This window comes from Limulus polyphemus, unplaced genomic scaffold, assembly GCF_000517525.1.
Source record: "Limulus polyphemus unplaced genomic scaffold, Limulus_polyphemus-2.1.2 Scaffold640, whole genome shotgun sequence".
NCBI lineage: Eukaryota > Metazoa > Arthropoda > Merostomata > Xiphosura > Limulidae > Limulus > Limulus polyphemus.
This window is the reverse complement of record NW_013666250.1, coordinates 303425-325945: the sequence shown is the minus strand read 5'-3', so window position 1 is coordinate 325945 and position 22521 is coordinate 303425. Positions and strand designations below refer to the sequence as shown.

The 22521-nt window shown below is 32.8% G+C and overlaps 1 protein-coding gene across 1 annotated transcript; it reads left to right on the top strand.

Annotated features, from left to right (window-relative positions):
* The first annotated feature begins 1535 nt into the window (after positions 1-1535).
* LOC106459628 lies at positions 1536-6780 on the top strand. The gene is made up of 3 exons (XM_013919260.2): positions 1536-1808; positions 3840-3983; positions 5799-6780. The coding sequence occupies exons 1-3, from the start codon at positions 1797-1799 to the stop codon at positions 6195-6197; spliced, it is 555 nt and encodes a 184-aa protein (XP_013774714.1). The 5' UTR covers positions 1536-1796; the 3' UTR covers positions 6198-6780.
* Positions 6781-22521: the final 15741 nt, after the last annotated feature.

The following is a 22521-nucleotide window of genomic DNA, read 5'->3' as shown; positions in this document are numbered from 1 at the left end:
GTCTTACACTATTGTATTTTTACCAAACTAGTGATGTTAAAGTTCATACAAGACTGTGTCGAATAGAATAAGCTCCGAATTAAAAACCACAAGTCAGCGACCGACCGTTTACAGACCGGTAAAACCTCATGTAAACGGATCACGCAGCGAGCTCCGTAAAGAGCAAGCTTAAATGTTTTTATCTTAAATATGCTCTAGAATCCATTGATGTACAAAAAATCTTAAGCGCTTTCAACCGGTTTACTTCCAAGAAAGCGGGGTTATGACATTTTGAAGGTGTGCGAGAGCTATAGCCATAAGAATTTATTTCAGACAATGACTCATACTACAAAATCGTCAACTGTTTTGTAATTTTGCACAGACACGTAGCTCTAGTTTTCTGAACTAATTGTTATATGTTTTACACAGGCACGTAGCTCTAGTTTTCTGAACTAATTGTTCTATGTTTTACACAGACACGTAGCTCTAGTTTTCTGAACTAATTGTTCTATGTTTTACACAGACACGTAGCTTTAGTTTTCTGAACTAATTGTTCTATGTTTTACACAAACACGTAGCTCTAGTTTTCTGAACTAATTGTTATATGTTTTACACAGACACGTAGCTCTAGTTTTATGAACTAATTGTTCTATGTTTTACACAGACACGTAGCTCTAGTTTTCTGAACTAATTGTTATATGTTTTACACAGACACATAGCTCTAGTTTTCTGAACTAATTGTTCTGTTTTACACAGACACGTTCATTCTTAATTTTTCATAAGTTAGATTAAAATTTACTTTTCTATATAATGTAGTACACAAACATTTGATCAAATATAAACCCTCTTCACTTCTTTTTATCCTCTTTTATCCAATTTCTTTGGCCTTCATGTGTAATTCAGTTAATGGAGGTATCCTGCTAGATCACGAGTTAAACATTTAGAAGATGCATTTAACATCATTAACTCTTATTTATCAAGTTATAACCTCTTCAGAAAACCTAATTAAAAAATGATATAGATAGCTAGATAAAATGAAAGGTACACGAAGCTACGCACATATAATGAAATCCTTAAGTGACTTATTAAGTAAAAGAAGACATTTTTCAGTAGTATCAAGTGTAGAACCATGGTACCCCTTTTTATAATTTTCTCTGAACGATAACGAGAAAATAACAATATATAAAATAATATACGTACTCGTACATGAATTTGTTTGTGACTTTAAAGAGGTTACGCGATTAATTCAAAACTAGTCTTTACATATCTATTTTATGGTCTTCATGTGCTCTAGAAGAAACAACATCGGTAGCAACAGGCGTGATTGAACGAATAAATAATGTATTCTCTTTTTTGCTTTCTGTCGAGGTACGTATAGCAAATACTACTGCACATTAAACATGTCCTTCAAACCCCCGGGAAATTACGTGCACGAGATAGATGAGAATAATTAAATCTATTGTCGGGAAGAAAGAACACCTACCTGCTCTAATATCACATCCGTGACGTACTGTATTACCGTTATACATAAACAAATGTAAAAGGTTAACTTAAAGGCGCATCTGCCGATAGTCTCGCGAGTTTAATATCCCCGTACGAGGTGACTTTTACCCTCTGTTTCCATCCACGTGACGAGAGGCATATTCTGTGTACCATGGAGGTTCTTTGATGACACCCTTGTTCCACTTTCTTTCTTGGTCTAAGATGAGGTATATAAGGACTCAAGAACTCATCGTTTGGACATAGAATATAGAATAGACTGCTGACTTACACAAAACACCAAACTTTCTGTTTCCAACTAAGACGTCTCATTCAACATGGATTCTCTGGTAAGACTTTCGCTGGTGAAGTAAAAGTTAATTTAAGAAACTCGGTTCTATAAACATATTTGTCCCTGTTTAGAGTATAAAAGATTATACAATGATATAGCGTGAAAAATAAGGCCGGATTATGTACAGATATGGAACTATTAAACATGAAAGTGTATATTTCTGTTCTGTTTACTGTTTGTTTACATCATGAAGTAATGGGATATAATTTTCTATGTGAAACGTTACCGTTACTTTTTAAGATAGCGCATATTTATTTAATAGTAAAATTGAATTGGGATAACTGGTCTTGATCTATGTCAGTTAACCATAGGGTTGATAATGTATTCTTATAGAAACGTTACTGTTCAATAAAAATGGCTGTGGAGAAAAATATGATTTCTGTACGAAAGGAGCTTTTAACGAAAAATAACATCTTTTAAATTAAGAAACAAATATACGGGTGATAAATCAAAATTACATTTTTTTTCACATAACATTATACGTAGATATAAATACCATAATCCTCATATCATAATAACGCACACACGTTTGGTCTCCCACCACCGTTCAGCGGTAAGTCTACAGGTTTAAGGCGCTAAAATCGGATTTCGATACCAGCGGGGAGCAGAGCACAGATAGCCCATTGTATTTAACAACAACCAAACTAACGAATACGTGTGTTTGTGTGTGTGAATGCAGACACTAAAAAAGTCAATTTTCGATATCTAGGCTTTGTTTCTTCAAATCTTGGAATAACTATTTGCTAGTCATTATTTGTTTTAAAATATTGTAATTGTAACTGAAATATTATATTGTAAAATATTTGACATACAATATCTTTATACATAACACTAAGCTGTTGTAGTTGTTGTATTATGTCTTGGTAAAATATGATAATCAGTGATAAATAAATCAAATAAAAATACTTACACACTGAATTTATAATTATTGATCGTTTCGTAATGTTTGTTCAATGTATAGAACAAAAAAGCTGGGTTTCAGACATATCACCTATGTTTTAAAATTTTAAATGATTCTATAGTATGGTATTAAGATAATATATATAAATGTCTGGTTTCAGTTTTTCTGCTTACAACAATTAAGTCAGGATTATTACACATTGTATTACTTCTATTTATATATACATATCAGATGTATCATAAGTAATAAAATGAAACATAAAGTTCAACTTAAAAGAGGGTTAAGATAAACATTAAGTTTTGAAACATTGAAATAGGAGGTTTAAAATCAAGAAAAGTTTTTCCATCTTTATTATGTTCTGCCTATCATATATGTATCAAATTCAATTATTTTTACTTATGTTAGAGTATTTCTAATAGTGCTTTTTATAGGCATTTTTTTTTCCTCTTTACAATAGTAAAAATAAAAATAATTTCAAAGGTGAGAATCAAAACAACATCATTAGAGAAGAAGTATACAATGAAGGTAAAGTACTTTAGCCTGAATGAAATTCTAAGATTGTACCAGAAGCACACACTTTTTGAATAGAAACGTATGATTGTTGCAGGATGAAAACTGAATCATTACAAGCTACGTATTTTACTTGTTTGATCAAAACTTTCTTAGGTTAAACGAAACGTTATCAATGGAAAGCGAAACGTTTTCAGCCACAGGTTTTGATATTTAGTTGATTATATTGTAGAATGACAGTCGAAACATCAAAATGTTCAAAACATTTTATACGTTTATCTACATATAACTCAAGGAATAAAAATTATTAGAAAAACTTCGAATTTGTGCTACATTTCTACCTTTAATACATAATACTTTAGTGCTGTAGTTGAAAGAATTTGATTATTTATTATGAGATAATTAATTCAAGTTATTCATGGTGGCAATGCGCTCCATCTTTCATTTCAAACTTAAGGTAATCTCCGTATTGAAAGGACTATATTTTTAAATCAATTACAGCTTCAAAACACATTTTACAACATGGATATTTTTTTATACTATATGAGCATTGAAAATTAATAATTGAATCAAAATTGTGTTATTCTTTTACCGTTACCATGTCTTTATTTTTTCTAGTTTATTTTTGTGGGGTTTCTACTTTATATACCAGCTTTGATAGATGGAGCTGGTCGTCAACAGAGTTTTGGACAGAATCAGCTGCCGTTTGGTCAGCAAAGCAATTATCAACAGCCAGGAAGTTTCGGATCTCAAGATAGTTTTGTAAGTCTTCTTTCTCTCTTTGTTCTTGAAGATTCGTATTGTAAGAAATAGGCTACGTCAGCCCAAAATATCAAAACGCATCGCACAGTTGAAGTCTGAATGTTGTTTTGTTGTATTACAATTCACAATTCGAATACTTCGTTTTGTCTATTTTACTTCCATATCCAGATACTAGTTTTTCACATCAATATAAAAGTATGTTTTGCCGATTGCAAGTAAAACTACAAATCATTGCTATTTAACCTAAATGTAAAAGTTGTTTCTGTAAAAAAAAGAAAAAAAAGAGAGTGAAGCACCGTAACCTCCCCCCTCCCTCCCTAGTGGTTCAGTGGTATGTAGACTTGCAACGCTAAAAACCGGGTATCGATATACTCGTGGTGGACACAGCACAGATAGCCACTTGTGATGCTTTGTGCTTAACTACAAAGAAACAAACATCCACCGTAGTTAGGTAAAGTTAAAAAGTGTCTCATAAACTTGCTCGTTTTGAGGTTATTAGCTAAAATATCAATTGCTGACATGAAATACGTATCTTAAAACACAATAAATATCAAAAGATATACTTTCCTGTTAAGATAATTCTCTATTTTGGTTTTATTATGCAATCGCGATGAACAACCAAATTAATTTTATACTTAATTTTGCTTGATGGTGATACTAGAAGGATTTTAGTATACTTTAGCTTGTCCTGGTCTATCCGTAACAATGTATGTTTTTACGTCTAATCTAAATCATCTTATGCCTAGACGGTACATAGGAGCCAGTGTTGAACAGCTTTTTCAATAGTGGTTAAGAATGGAACACAATCCACGTGGATGAGATGCCAATCCATTGCAGGACAATCTCTAGCTAGTCATTGGTACCAATTATAGAGTCAAATACAGTGAAATAATTGGGATAAAGTGTCTTGCTCAATGACATGATATGTTGTGGATAAACCGCCAACTCGCACCTTCCGACTAGGAGTCCAAAGAATAAGCCACTGGACCACACTGTCCCCATATGTTATACTCTTTTATTACGCCATATTTTTTTCACACAAAAAATCCCTCTTCATATATTGAATGGTTATTATCCCTACCACAAACTAATGATGCACTTGTAAAATAGTTTGAAGACAAAAAAAAAAAACTAACAGAAAACTCACGGGATTTGATAATTATTTAGTGATTGTCTTTTCCAAGCAGTGTTACATATTAATTTGTGACAAGCGTATATTATATTTCAAGCAAATATTACTTTGATATTAACAACTTATTAAATGTTAATGATTAAATATAGGAATCAAGGTGTCTATATAAACGTACTAAGTAACTAAAACGTTAACACTTAATGCAATATTCATTGTAAAAATTTAGAAAACTGCTGTTTTGGAAAATCTGTATTTTTTTGGTTAAACGTTATACTAGAAACTAAATAATAATTTAAATACCTTGTTTATAATTAGGACAATTTTATGTTAGTGGCCAAATCTCAACTTACTCAGTCTAGTAACTTTTAGATATAAAATTCAAACTTTCAGCATACTGAAATTCAGGATATTTTTTCATCACTCTTATAACAAACAAGCATAGTTTTCTCTTCGCTTTGATATACAACGTAATTCCATTACTGAAGCCTATTTTTAAAGATTAGTTCTTTAGGTACAAGAATTTAACGTTATTATAGCAAAATAATTTAGATCATAACTCTAATCAAACGCACGAGGCTTAGTTTAAAGTTATTTGAATTTAGACAATTTGTTCTAAATAGCATTTTCTGATCTTCATGTAGTTTGTTTAATCTTTTCAAACTTTTATGTGAATTTCTGATTAGGGTTCTCCTCAGCCTTTTGATTTTAACTACAATGTTAAGGATGAATTTGGCAATTCTCACTACCATCAAGAACAGGGGGATCAAAGCGGAAATGTGTTAGGTAGCTACGGATATACGAACGCTAACGGACTTTTCCGCTACGTAGAGTACAGTGCTGACTCGTCTGGATTCACCGCTAAAGTTCACAGTAACGAGCCAGGTGTTTATCCCGATAATCCTGCTGACGTTACTCTCAACGTAGAACAGCCTCCTGCAGGCCTCCAAGATCAGTACACACGTAGGACCTCTGGAGGTGGATATCAGAAACCGCAACAGTTACCTGATAGCACATATTCTGGTCAAGATTACGTACAGCGTCCAGTTGGATACCAGAAATCTGGAGTGAAACGTGCTGGATAAGTTTAACAGAGATGATAACGCTTATTATTCACTGCCAATTTATACATTACATGAAAATATCTTTCCTAAATAATTTCACTGGTTTATTTTTAAAGAAGCGAATAGTTTTTCTTTTTGTAGAAAATATTAATTACGATATTTCTTTATGTTGTTATGTCTTTATAAGTTGGAAAATGTATGGTAAAAAATAGATTTAAAGTCAAAGCTATGTCTTTTACCTTTAAGAAACGAAGACATTTCTTAGAAGTAGTGTCTATCGTATACAAAATTTGTGCCAGTAATAGAAGTGTGAAAATACTACTTTGCGTTTAGATAAAAATTCCAGAAAAAGAAATTTTGTTAGCTTATAATTAAACAAGTAGTTTTGATAGTAAAATTATACAAACATCATGCTGATAAATAAGTTGCTTCACAGTGTTTTTATTAAGATTTAAATGAAATAACAGATAAAAACCGATATTGCTTTGTTGAGGTTACCAGTGTTCTTCGTTTCAACAATTTGAGAAATCTGTTAGCCTCGAATATCTTATAACATTCTAATAAAAATGTTATTTCTGGGAAAATAAACTATGTATTTGTGGAACTTTTTAATATTCGTGTTTTCGCAAGTATACCCTAAGATTATTTATTATTATTTTCACGCGTCACACATAGTACACCTAAATGTATTTTAATATAAATACACCTTAACGAATCCTATTTTTTCTTTATATAACACGAATAACGTTGCGTTGAAATTTCTGCAAATTTGTTACATGTCAACTTTAAATTACAAACTTCTCTGTGCCACGAATTACATTTTTTTGTATCAATCGTATAAACTATATTGAAAAGCCATATATTTTTCAGTCTAACTAAAGCAACAGGAGAATAAACATACCGAGATCTCATGATATCTGAGAAACATTCTTCTAAATTAAAATTTTTGTGAAAGAGTGTCATGTAAATAGCAATTAATAATAATTATAAGCCTAAGCCACGTCGTATTTCCTATAGATAACAAAAGATGGCGCTACAATTAAGAAATGCCAAAGTAAATAAATAACACTTAAAAACCATTCACTGATATTAATATTCTAATTTGCATTAGTTAACTGAGTATATGTGATGTGAATAAAATATTAAAGCTAAAAATTCATCCAGAGAGCGACATTTTGCTATCTCACTGGATAAATAATTAACACACTCTTTGTAACCCTGTCCAAAGTTCAGGTTATTTTTCTTGGTGTCCGGCGTTGCCTAGTTGTTAGCATGCTGAGCTTCGTATCCGAGTATAGGAAAGTTGAGTCGCAATGCCACAGAACACGATTTCTGGATACGTTACAAAAGTGAAGTAAATATCATTTCATTGTTTATTTTTACTAAACGTTTTGATCAATATAATATTGTATTCTAAATTAATAATACTCGTTTGTCATAACACAAAATATTGGAAGAACAACACACTTATAGTCTTTATAATGTAACCAAGTACTTCAGCTTTTGGGAAAAATATGAGATAAATTTACCATTGAACAAACCAATAAACGTATTTTAATTTTTGTGCGTTTATATTTTGGATACAATAAAATATAAAAATATTTTTTTGTTATAGAAACGTTCCACAACACATTTTTAAAGAGGATGTAAACAGAGAAAAGGTACTGAAAACAATCACTTAGGCAACTCATTCTAATAAATTTCCACCTAGTGGCTCAGCGATACGTATGCATGCTTACGACACTAAAATTCTGGTTTCGATACCAGTGGTGGGTGGAGTACAGATAACCCATTGCGTAACTTTGCGTTTAACAACAAACAAACCATTCTAATAAAATATTGAAATCACCCACCGTCTGGTGTAAAAATAAGTAATCTGTAAATCTTTGAGTACTCAATAACATTTTAAAATCTTTCAACTAAAGTAATAATGATAAAGGCCCAGCATGGCCAGGTGGTTAGGGCGCTCGACTCCCAATCTGAGAGTCGCGCGTTCGAATCCCCGTCCCATCAAAACATGCTCGTCCCTTTTAGCCGTGGGGGCGTTATAATGTGATGGTCAATCCCACTATTCGTTGGTAAAAGAGTAGCCCAAGAGTTGGCGGTGGATGGTGATGACTAGCTGCCTTCCCTCTAGTCTTACACTGCTAAATTAGGGACGGCTAGCGCAGACGGCTAAATTAGGGACGGCTTCCCTCGTGTAGCTTTGCGCGAAATTCCAAAACAAAACAAACAATAATGATAAAACTTTAAGTGACGAAAAGAAGTTCGTAATAATATTTCCACTTTTGAAGACATATCCATATTGTGATTGTACCTTTTTACAAGTTTGCACAAACAAATGATAAGTATTAAACAAACATTTTCAAATATTTTTCTTACAATAATTTTATTCTCCCGTTTTTCCTATTACTCAGACAAAGACTGTACCGGCTTTACTTCGGTATGGATTTAAGATCAGCAATTTTCTGAAAAACATGATCAGCTAGTAAACACTGCCACCTCAATTCTAGCCGAATAATAAAATTTGACCGTTACTGTTTTAACGCACCCAAAGTGCAAAGCGTGATTTTTTATTTATTTTTTGGTGGTCACAGAATGTGAACAATATAATTTGAGCATCACAATAGGTAACGTTAATCATTGAGCCGCACTCGGTCCAAGGGAGTTTGACGAAAAAATAAGTTTCCTGAATAATTATAAAACATTAACGTAAGATATTCACTGGAAATAATTAACAGTTTGTTTGAAGTTTAGCCCAAAGCTACATAATGCGCTATCTGTGCTCTGCCCACCACGGGTATCAAAACCCGGATTCTAGCGTTGTAAGTTCGCACACATACCGCTCTGCCACTAGGGAACATAATTAACAGCTAAGTTAGCATTTTCTACAAATTCCCACTACCACCTAATGTTATCTCAATGTTTTTATATTCTAGAAACTCAAAAGCAATATTCTGAGCTTCAAAACTAAATATATTATATACTGTCCACTTTAGAGAAAGGAAATATTATCTTATTATCTCTTTGCAAATATTTCTGTTTTTGTTTTAGAGTTGATTATCAATCGAGAATTCAAAAAGTAGTGAAACGGTATATTTGGAAAACTGGGGGTTTTATGTTAAAGGTGCCAAACTTAGCACAGTAGTAGTTTTGGGTTTTTAGATATAGAGACGTATATTGGGAGATTTGGGCACGCGAGGATTGATTCAATATTTTGCAAGGTATTACAGTGTTTATCTTGTTTTATGTGATAGAAATGCGTAGAATTTGACGTACTTATACATTTTATAAGTAATTACACCACAAGTTAGATCATTTGCACATCCACCGATAACATAAACGTTCTCATATGAAGCATAAAAATATACATTTTCTATAATGCAGAAATAGAGATATTTTGTTACAGGTGTATCAAACTTAATATTAGTGGTAAACGGAATGAAAAATTCATTTATTATTTTTATAATTATAAATAATTAACATTTTCGCATGCGCTCACCATTATAACATGCTTGCAGTCATTACAGAACGACCTTTACATATATATACACATTCCATATGTTAGGGAAAGGGAGTTATTCCGATGCATAGTGTGCCTCTATCAAGATATCAATCACATACGCATGCGCGAAACAGAACACTTGGAAGTACTTCGAAGACATTCCATATATCTGACTTATCCTTGTTGTATCAAGGCACGTGATTTCATAAACTTGACAAAATCTGAAGTTATTCACGTGCATCATATTGTTGTATATCCAGCCTTATCACAGTAAGGTACATAAAAGTGCACACTTTACACACTTGCAACATCAAATACAACCTATTTTGCATCTAAATTTGATTAATTAATGTGCAATCAGCGAAATTATCAATATTATATTATGTCACATGACTAATATGATTAATATTCTCATTTCCAACCTCTTTTTTGATTGGGTAGGTTTGAGTAAAGACATTAACCTTGCTCCCACACCATAATATGCAGCATAAAAGATATGTTTAACTAATGTGTCTTTTGAGGGTGGTAACCTTTCCAGCAATGTCTCCCCCCTTTTTTTTAAAGTTCCTTCCGAGATACGCTCACATTCTATCATACATGACAACAAGCGAATACATTCCTCTGACATATTATCATGGGCCTGTGACTGTTCTTGAAATGACAGACCAGAAACATCGTTTCACTGGCTTGAACGTAGCACATTTGTACTGTATTTGCTGTCATTTCTTTGCCAGAAGTGGACGATGTAATGGCATGTTGATACAGAAAGTAAAAATATATCCTTCTTGGTGTCATCTACACGAATGAGTTCCTACCAGTTGCTTGGCAAATACACCGTAAAATAAATATCTACGATAAGTTCCTGTACCAAGTTTTATCCTTGTCCTTGCTTTCAACCTATCTGGCAAGTTATCATTTAATTAGAGGTTTTTATTAAATGTAAAATCTCTCTGTACTTTACAGGTGTATAATTTTGATCACTAACCTATCAACATAGACTATAAAACCACTGTAGTAAAAGACACATTGCAAATCAATGGTCACTTTACTTACAGATATTTCTTTCACACATACTTCTAAAGTTATGCATTACAGATTCAAAAATCAGAGGTATGTAAATAACATATGAGATGTATCTTTTGTTTGTTATATTCCAGACCAACTAACGAATTCTAGTATTGACGATAGACCTCTTGGGTAGTAACATGTGGGAGACAAAAGATTTCTCTGAAAGGCTGTTTATATATCATTTTAAAATACTATACTGTATATACATAAATAGAATTCAAGACATTTTTTTTGTGTTTTATCATTCAGCCCAACGGAAGAGTTCCAGTATCGACGAACGGCCTCTTGGACAGTGACAGTTTACGTGCTTTTTTTTTAAACAAACTTTAGGGATGTTGATTTCTGATGCTTCGCCAGCTTTTGGCGTTTAAGTTATAGCTATAATAAAAGATGCTTTGAAATTGAATGGTACGATGTATAACATTTTCAGAAAATGTTCCTGAAAGCAAACGCAACTTTTCAGATAATGTGTTCCCATCATTTCAAAAGGTGCCTTGACTTATTAAACTTTCTAACTATACCGAGTAAGACTTTTGAAAAAATTACATCTTTTCGTTAGGTTTTCTTGAATGTTATATTTATTTTTACAACGTTTTGATCGCTGGTAGGATCGTTATCAAGTACAAACAAAAGTATAGGCTAAAGCCTATCTATTAACAAAGAAAACGCAAAACATAAGTTATCTTTTAGTTATGCTTGTCCAAACTCGTTTATTCATACCAGGCTTCTGAGCCTATCTTTCTTCCCAAACGTCCATCGTTTGTGTATTCCTGGCTGATACTGATCTTATCCTACATTTTTTATAACTTACTCCTTGGCATCAAAACAACCTATCAATACCACCTTCTAAAAGAGACATCATCAACTCGACCAGACTACAATGTCTCACATCATTCCAGGTAAACCAGCTAAGCCTAACTATATCACACATCGTCATGATTCTTATTGAAAAGGTCCTTCTATGCTACGTTGAAACATTTAATAACGAATAAATTTCTCTTCAAACAATAAAACAAAAGCTGAAAATCAAAAATATTACCATAAATATAACTTTTAAAATACCTGTAAAAAGAAAACTTAATACCAACATTCCAGAAAATAAAACTAAACCGAGAAATAATATGAAAATATAGATATCATAATAAAGATATCATCCAAAACTATTGAACAAAATTTAAAAAGATAAATATATAGAAATGAGTTTTCTTCGCAAGAATGATCTAAATTTCCTAAATAACCTTACTCGATTTACGACTACAATTTTCTTTCAAGTTTAATACAAAATAGCATCTACTTTAAAGGCCTTGAAATCAAAAGATCTTCAGAAAAAACGTCAAAACACTACCTAGACAAAGCACTAAAACAAAAACTGAAAGCATAAAAAATATTACAACAAACCGTAAGGAGATTCAACGCAATTAATTTCAAATCTAAGCCTTAAGCAAAAGTCTTAATTTTGCAATCATTCCCATCGCCACCCGTACTTTAGATTTGGAACAAGTTTAAGAACCTTCACAAAAGACTAATAATGTAGTCAAATTACAAATCCAATAAACCACTGACTGGTTGGATGGTTGTTTTAGCGCAAATTTAAACCACATAAAATAGAGCTCTGGATTTTATTGTTGAAAGTTCGTAAAATTACCTCTGACCCATTCAACCAAAACCAGCTCAGGAATTAAAGACTAAACGTGGCCTAATTCACTGAAAGCCAGCGAAGAAATGAATCTCCATAAATTTTCTAATTCCCCAAAAATAATACTTCACTGAATACCTTCCAGAATAAACCAAAAACTGATCCATTGAGAAACTGTTTTAAACGACGTTAGTTAGAAGGATTTGAAGTGATTAAAAATCAACAAAATCTAACGCCTGCAGAAAACAACAGCTTCAAAGTTCTTATAACCAATAGAGCGTTGTCCAGAAAACTGACAAAAAACTGTAGCAATTCTACCTACCAAACAATATGATTCCTTAATGTGGAATACACTGAAGGAAAAATCCGATTTCACTCAGTCAAACATCGGCCTAAAACTCACCTATAATAACAAATTACATAAAATATTATTAAAAGAAAAACTATCGGGTATAAACTTCACAACGTTGTTTTGCATAAAAACAACCAACCAACAACACATAAAATCTATGGTCTACCTAAAGTTCATTATAAAGATATATATATATAGTCATGCTCTCTTACAAGTCCTTTAACTATAATTTTAGACATGCTCGCTCTTTCAGCCGTGGGGTCGTTATAAAGTTACGATCAATCCTACTATTCGTTGGTATAAGAGTAGCCCAAGACTTGTCGGTGGGTGGTGATGACCTTCCCTCTAGTCTTTCACTGTTAAATTAGGGACGGCTAGCGCAGATAGCGCAAAATTCATAACAAACAAATACTTTAATCCGATACTTAAACCTTACGTTTATAAAATAAACTCGCAAATGAAAATATACTTTACATTTCTGCATTTACGTAGTCCATACTGTAATATCATCATGCACAGTTTCGATGCTGTACATTTATTCCCTGAAACCCATATCAAGATGCAATACAACTTATCACACATATTATTTTACAAAACCAATAATAATAATATGAAACTGTAACACTTACTCGAACTGTTATTACAACTTGCTACAGTCGTCTGCATTCAGTACAAATATTCACATTTTCTTCAACGAAATGTACTCAGCATTGGTAATCCATTGTTCTAAATCGTATTTAACAGCATGTTACCCTCACACTTGCCTTCGTTTTGACTTTGATGTGTAGACAATGTTTTCTGTGAGCTCATGAAAAGAAACGAGCAAATATAATTCTTCCAACACATAAACAGCATACAGTTCACTTTTCAAAGCGCAAATAAGTTCAAAATAAATTTTCTAAATGTGAACATTACACGAACATCTCAATTCTTCAACGCAAACATCTATAGGAAAAACGCATATAGTGGTACACATAAACTGGTTTTGCTGTCATGTAATTCACCAAACATTAGGCACAATAACAATTTTTTTTAATTTAATATACACAATATGTACTAACAATAACACATTTAATCCAATGTTTCACTCCAATTCCTCTAGAAAATAGTTATACAAACCATAAATTAATTCAAAAACACAAACAAGACAAGCTTAACAGGCAGGCAAAGTATAAAAAAAAAATAAACGAATAAGTCCAAACCCACTGAATTCTTTTTGTAGAAATTTTGACATACCCTTTACAGGAATCAGAAAAAAAAATTAACACGGAAGCAAGACCTTGACAACAAATTGATTCCTGCTCACTCAAAGAATAGAAATTAAATTTATGTTGACAAAATTATACAATGATCCCAACTCTACAGGAAATATTTACAAATTACAATCTACCATCTACCCGGCCTTTTACATCGGCGAAAAAGAAAGCAAATTAGAAAGAAGAACCCTAACAAACATCCCTCTCAATTTTATGAACACTTGTAGAAAACAACCAAACATTTTCCGTCAATAACCAGAAATTAGTGAAAGAAGAATTAGAGAAGCCTTACTAATAAACTTTAAGGAACCTATTGTTAACAAACATCCAGGCATCCCTCTGTATACTTTTTAATTGCAATTTCTTCAGAATATTTTCAACCTAACCAATGTCCTGATACAAAAACGCGCGCACACATTAAACTATAATACCGCCCTAACACGTGATTAGAAATTCAATAGAGCAATTAACTGTTCATTGGTAGATCATTTTTTTAAATTACAAGAAATTACGTTTTAGTAAACAGAACTTTCAGAATAAAACCTATTGGAAAGCTATGATTTCTTCGAATATCTATCAACAACTATTCAAAAATGCGATTAAAATTTATATTCCATTAATACTAGATAACGGATAAATAATGAGGCAAAGTAAAATATATTACTGGCATTCCTCCACGTATCCAATACTTCTCTACTGCTCTCTCTATATTTTTTCTCTCATAAGTAGAATATAGGATTGAAGAAAAACAGGTAAAACTGGATCTTTACTTTCAGGTCAACTCGAATTTATAGTTTATGTATCGTTAACTTCCGCAGTTTTCTTAATCGCTGCAGGGTTTATTTACTTTTGAATCACAAATAATTGTTTCATATTATATGCAATAATACTACAGTTATTAGATTACAAAAGTTGAAATAGAATACGCTAATAACAAATTTCGCAAAACTAACTCCGTGAATTAATAATTAGCCAGTTTAAGATTTCCTTGTTAAGCACAAAGCTACGCTATGGTCTATTCGTGCTCGGCCCACCCCAGGTATCAAAATAGCCTTGTAAGTCCCAGTGCAAAGTCTGAGTTTCCTTGTAAGTCCCAGTGCAAAGTCTGAGTTTCTGTAAAAGCGCATTCCGTTTTCTTTTCACTTTATTGTTTTCTCAGATTTATGAAATTAATTTTTTTTTATGCCGCATGGTTGATTTTCGTTGTGAATAGGAAAATCCGAAATATGGTTTCATAAGGTATGTTTTAATGGACAGTGTGTTGATATAATGTAAGAAACTTGTAACACTGCTAACAGGAAGATACACATTAAGTCTCATGTTTTAGATAAGTTTTGAAAATTAAAAATCAATAATAACTTTGCATAACAATTTGTCTTCTTACAGGACGAACACAAACTATAGGAAATTATTTATATCAAATCTAACGATAATTACGAAAACTCACCTAGAACTGCAAGCAAACCAAAACGTGGCTGCTTCATAAGGTGTCCAAAACAAAACTAATCTTCTGATTTACAAACGTGATACTGGTTAACAGGCTTCTGTAGTTTCTCAAATTGACGTTCATCAACAACATCACTATAAATTTGCTAATCCACAGGTTCATCATAGTGTATTTGGTTTACATGTTGATAAGAGAGTAACTAGTGCCCAGATAGATGAATTTAACTGATTCAAAATATACCAGCTGTTTATAGCTAGTTAAGTTGTTAATTAATACCTGAATGATTCAAAAGATGAGCAATACATGGTTTGGCTTGCTTGTTAACCAATATGTGTGACGAATCTATATGTTGATAGATGGGTAGTAATAGAACTACCAGATGTACACATAGTGATCGGTTTACGACAGTTTCAAAGTGTAACAATTCAAAAGGTTGACTGAAGATATGACTGGCGCAAAGAATGGTCAACTCGTGACTAGTCTACATGATAGCTAAGGTATGGCTGCATAAAAAGTAGCCTAGAACGGAATCATAATATAATTAGTCAAGGTGAAAATGCTTAAAGAGTTGTCAAGATTTATATAATCCAAAAGTTAAATAAATTGTGCTTTGTCTACATTTTAACTCAACTTTTTGAAGATCGGAAGTTGTCTAAAGTGTAATTTGTCCATAAGGTACCAAAGTGTAATCAAGACAGAGATAAAGCAAAGTTTGGGTAGTTCAAAAGGAGGTCAAATTTTAGCTAATCGACATGTAGACTAAAGTGTGGCAGAAGTTACAAAATTGGCAAAGTGTGGCAGAAATTACAAGATTGGCAAAGTGTGGCAGAAGTTACAAAATTGGCAAAGTGTGGCAGAAATTACAAGATTGGCAAAGTGTGGCAGAAATTAGAAGATTGGCAAAGTGTGGCTGGAATAGCTCGAATTCACATGGTGATAAAAGTAGAACTGTTTTATAAGATGAATAAAGTGTAGTTAGTTTACATAATGAAAAGTGTCAGAGGTAGGCTCGTACAAACATTAACCAAAGTATGACTTGTTGGATATTCAAAACAAGGTCTTAAAACAAATTAAGACAGCAATATCTGTAAAAAATAAAAATGTACGACATTCCCATAAATATATCAACATATTCGATTTTATAAAAACTTATAATTTAGGAAGTTACCAACAGATGTAACATTTCTCTTGTTAATTTATTATCATTAAATTTTAATGAAAAAAATCTTTTCGTTAGTATAAACTACGTGAACACCTTTTTCGTACCTAGAGAGAAAGTACTTGGCTTTACTGTACGAAAATATAAAGTATATCTCCTTCACAAAAATATTAATACTACTTTACCTTTGTGTCTTTTGTTCTTGGGGATTATAAGGTTAAGTAGAATTCTACACAGGAAAAAATGTAATATAGAAACATTTTACTAATAGTTTGTATAACTGTGTACAAAAAAATATGTTGGTAATGCTATTCTCTGAGAAGGTTCAGAGGTTACATTTGGGGGTGTAGTGAGGTGTCACATTCGAATGTCGACAGTCATTCTTTCCATCTATAACTTTCTGGGGATCCTTAGGACATATAAAATGTTTGGTGACAGTCGGCCTAGAATTTCTCCAGTTAGCAGCGGACATACAAATAGAGTTTTGTTAAATAATAATTTATATTAGTACTGTAGATTAGATTTATTGGAAGCGTTTCTTACTAGCAAGTGGCTAAGTGGTTAGGGCGCTCAACTCACAATATGAGGGTGTCGGGTTCGAATCTCCATTTCACCAAACATGCTCGCCCTTTTAGCCGTGGAGGCGTTATAATGTAATGGTCAATCCCACTATTCGTTGGCAAATGAGTAACCGAAGAGTTGGCGGTGGGTGGTGATGACTAGCTACTTTTTCTATAGTCTTTCACTGCTAACATAGGGAGGGCTAGCCCAGATTTGTAAGAAATTCAAACCAAACCCTACTAACATTACGGACAATTCCTTAGTTCTTGTATTCCACTAATAGTTATGAAATCAAAAACATCTCAGGTGTGAAAAAAGGTGCAGCCAAAAAAGAAAAAGAAAAAAAAAGGAATTGAGCGTGCGACTTAAAGGAATGAAATCAAAATTGGCGGCCAAACTGGTAGCTATGCTTACAGCATTAATAATATTTTTTTTTTCAATTTGGGGCAAGATGGTGGACAAAATAAATATACATGGTGTAGTTAACTAATGAACCAATATTTACTGTAAATTTTTTATCAATGCTATAAGTGTAGCAACCAGTTTGGCCGCAAATTTTAATTTCATTCCCTTAAGTCGCACACTGAATTATTCTTTTGCGAACATTTTTTATTCACATCTAAGGTATTTTTGATTATATATCATAACGTTTTGTCAATACACACCAACAAATCACAGCAAGTAAGAAAGTGACACTCGATAGAAACCCACATTAGCTTTAGGATCGCAACCATATTATTCGGAACAGACCTTTACAGAACCAACCAGATTCTTTAAAATATATAGTGGTAATTTTTCCTCTCTAAAACAGTTTTAGCAGCTTTTAATAGTAACGCCATAGAATTTAGATTAACAGTTTCTTGTCATCACCCCCATGCAATAGGTACAGCTGTATCAAGCATCATTATTTATGCTAAATTCTTGAGCTAATATCACATGACGCTGAAATCTCTTTAATTAGTATAATTTCATGAGGGCTGGTAACTTTTTGATGAAAAGTTAGCAATGAATAATCATTAATAACCGTCCACCCGTATGATTCTTTTGAAAAATTGAGCAAGAAACTGCTCATCTAGTTTACTTGGCATAACCAATATTTAAGTATCTGCACGTCCTTTCACCTTATAGTTTTGCTGCTATAGCTCATTAGTCTTTAATCCGAATGACAAAAACTAAAAACTGTCCACTTTTACACTTAGGTGAAGCTGTATTAAAAATATTAGACCGACAGCACACGTGACTTTTTGCGTAGGAGTGCGCAAAAGTTTTTGTCAAATTTTAGCGGTTTTTGTTGAATAACTTTGCACATGTCACTTACATTTACACCAAATGAGACTCCTAATTGTAGGTTCTAAAGATGTATCAGTGTATCAAGTTTGGAAATAAGTCCTTAAAAGTTAAGTATGTTTTCAATCAAATAAAGTTTCAGTACGTTTGGTGTGAAGAAAAAAAAAAGAAGAAACTCAATCAGGTATTTCTTAATGGATTACCTTGAAATTTGGTATGTGAACTAAGAGTCCAGTGGAGCACATCCATTGAAAATATACGATAGTTTGGGTTACCATAGTCCGAGATACAGAAGGTGGAAAATCGCTAAACTATTACTCCTGTTACTAACATACACTGTGTCCTGCAGCAGGTTGTTTTGGCCGTACGACACACTACCGTGTGTCTTGATTCATTCCTATAGTACTAGAAGTATATTTTTGGTTGAATTATTTTGTTAAACGTTTCATTAGCTCTTTATTAAAATTAATCATCATGGCTTCCCGAATTCAATGGATCGATGAATACGGTTTTCTATTTCTCACTGCCAGCGCCAATTTTCTTAAATTAATCTTCTCATCTCCAATCAAATTTTTAATTCCATTGACCCAAGTGAGTTTCTGCTTGTCTCTCGTTCTTCTTCCTTCGATTTCACCAATTAGAATATCTGCTAACCTTCCCTCACTTCTAATATACATCTGAAGTAATGTATTTTCTGTTTCCTACATAAATTCTTTGTTCATGGCCAGGTGGATAAGGCGCTCGACTCACAATCTGAGGGTCGCGGGTTCGAATCCGCATACCACCAAACATGCTCGCCCTTTCAGCCGTGGGGGCGTTATAATGTGACGGTCAATCCCACTATTCGTTGGTAAAAGAGTAGCCCAAGAGTTGGTGGTGGGTGGTGATGACTAGCTGTCTTCCCTCTAGTCTTACACTGCTAAATTAGGGACGGCTAGCGCAGATAGCCCTCGTGTAGCTTTGCGCGAAATTCAAAAACAAACAAACAAACTCTTACTTTCCTGGTTTAAGTGATTATTATTTTAAAATAGCATTATAGTCTAATATTTTCCGATTAAGGCAATTTCGAACACCAATTCACTCATGCCAAATCTTGCATTCCTGATTTCTATAAAATTCAAAGCAAATTAATTTGAACCTCCTGATTTGGTACTTATACCCTTATAGTTACAGTAACAATATACAAACAGATAATTAATTATGTATATGTCATATTACAGTGTAAATCACACTTTATTTTTTATTCAAGTTTGGAATTGTAAATAATACAAAAACAATTGTATTACATACAAAGTAATATATTACTGAACACTTTGCCTTATTCTTATGGGCGAGCATCCTGGAATCTGAATTTGAAGGTTTATGGTTCGGGTTCCTTAGAACAATGGATGTGCTGTAAGAGAGAGTCAAATCTCACTATTGGATCAGACAAGAGAAGACCAACAATTGTCGCGGTTTCTCTTGACCATTGCTGAATTGAGGTTGAGTGGGCACTTAGGTCCGATGAACAGATTGATCCATCAAAACTACCTATATAAAGAAAGACGAAAAATGAGCAAAACAAACTGAGTCTGTACGACCAAAATAATCAATGAATAAGGAAAACTAGTTACTCACATTTTATATCTTATTTTGTTTTATATAATTAAAATTAAATAGTTAAATAAAAGTAAAAAATATGGCTATATCTTATATTTTCGTCACGCATTATTCATATTAAAAACATATTTTATCACAATAATGACATATATATTTATATTTAACTTATGTTGGATGAAAAGTATTTTCTTTCCACAGTAATGGGCGGCGTGTTCCTATAAGGCATGGGCCCTTTTGTCTGGGGCTATTGGATAATACGGCATTGCTGTTGACTAGTTTCACATTTATCAGTTCTAAATTAGGAACGGCTGAGCGCAAACAGTGCTTTTGTAGCTCTGCGCAAACATTCTAAAACATACTAATATTATTGACATAGAAAAGCATAACAACATAGGCAAAACAAGTATCTATTGTTACAAAACCGTGTTGACGCCAAAAGGGTAAATATTTTAAATAAATGATTTTTATATATTTCACTTTTTGTATGTCGATGAATCTTGGGTTTATCGTTTATACCAAGAATGAATTCCGTGAAAATTATTCTAAACAATATAATTATTCTTTAAAGTATTTTGTTCGAATGTTTGTTTGTTTGTACAAGGCTACACAACTGGCTATCTATGATCTGCTTACCGCGGATATCAAAATCCAATTTTTAACATTATAAGCCCAAAACTCTTTGCTGAATCACCGGGAGGCTTTTGAATTAAATCGAGAGAAAGTAAGTTTACAAGTGATCTGTATTATAAAAAGGGCGTAACCTGTTCTTGTAAGGTTCACTGAAGGAAATAAAATACAAGTAAGAGGAATGAAACTTTGAGGTCATCTGGAAAAACTTGCTTAAGTGATAAGATATACCTAAATAGAACCATGTCGTGTTATATTTTATAGCTTATGTAATTTTTGTTGTTTTTCTTAGTTGCTACGTTTCTGTTCAGTTATTAGCATTAGGAGGTTGCAAGCCAGACATCGCCCATTTTCGTCCTGTCTATACATACATATATAAGGACGAGAGAGAGCGGGAAGTCATCAAGTAGTAGCATTGACTAATATAAACTGAGCATAGCAGTCAAAATGTTAAAGGTAATTTACAATCTTGATCCAGTTTTTTAATGACACTTGTAATATTAAAAGTACAAATCATTCCCACCAAAATTACATAGCAGCGCAAAAATACAGTCTAAACATGTGGAATATTGAAAGAATCTCATAGGCCTAACATCTCTAATGTGTAATGATGTGATTTCCTGGATAAAGATATGAATTTGTATCTTCAATCCAACGTAAAACCTGTATTTTTGCAAATGGCAATATTTAATGTTTATAAAATCTTGCCTCTGATAAGATCGTTCGTATATAGTTCCAACCTATTTTCGAGTTAATTTGTTGTGGTTTAAAGTTTAAAAATTCATTTTTAAATTATTCTCCTAATGGCATATTGCACAATACCGACGTACTTGCTCGAGAAAATTCACAAGATAACAGCTGTACTAAAGTTATAAAAACCTGTTTGCCTGTGATTAAACATATTTCCTGTAGTAACCTATATTTGGGCAAAGCCAAAATTTGAAAAATATATGCAAATTTAAAAGATTATCTACACAAAATATCTAATAATCTATAGATGTACTTATTAAAACTCAACCGCTTTATTTATTTATTATCATACAAATCCTTGTTATCATTGGTGTTTCTATATATTTTTCTTTTTTTTCTAGGTAGCCCTTCTTCTGTGTTTAATAACTTGTGTTTTTGGCGGCGATGTTATCGCTCCAGGCTACTACGGTCCAAATGATTATGTCGTAAGTAATTGATGATCAAATAAAGTTAATATGGAATTAAGTAATGGTAATAGTCTCTTGATACTTCAGTATATAGTAAGAATAGTAACAGTCAGAACAGAATCTTGAGATTCGTCGTTTACTTCTGACTCACCCGAAATTACTCTTGAAGGGTCCTACTACCCTAATATCTCTTTATCGTATTTGAACTGTACCGAGAGGGAAGTAAAAAGAAAATCGTAAAGCGTTATATACGAATCAATCTTTCAATCTTATCACTTTGGGAAACAAAGATATACAGAATTTATTCAACGTGACGGAAGTGTAACGGACTATTTTTTTTAAAAACTATATAAACTTAATTAACTTAAATCTTTTTTGTTTAAAGACAGTAGAGTTTGACCCATTCTTACATTTGTATGTCGGTCTTTATTAGCTACGCTACCGAACGGTTGGGTTTTATACCGTCTCCTTCAACTTGTTTTTCATTTCGTATTAGCCTCCTCCAGTGCCTTATGGCTATGGGTTTCAGACTGTCGATGAGCTTGGTACTGAAATAAGACGCCAAGAAGCAGGAGATGGTAACGGAAGAGTCACTGGAGCCTATGGTTACACTGATCGCGACGGTGTTTATCGTCTGGTAAAATACATCGCTGATGCTGGAGGTTTCCGTGCCGAGATTGATACCAGTGAG

Coding starts and splice junctions, on each gene's coding strand:
- LOC106459628 (XM_013919260.2), top strand. Junction 3,984..5,798: donor TCGGATCTCAAGATAGTTTT/GTAAGTCTTCTT, acceptor ATTTCTGATTAG/GGTTCTCCTCAGCCTTTTGA.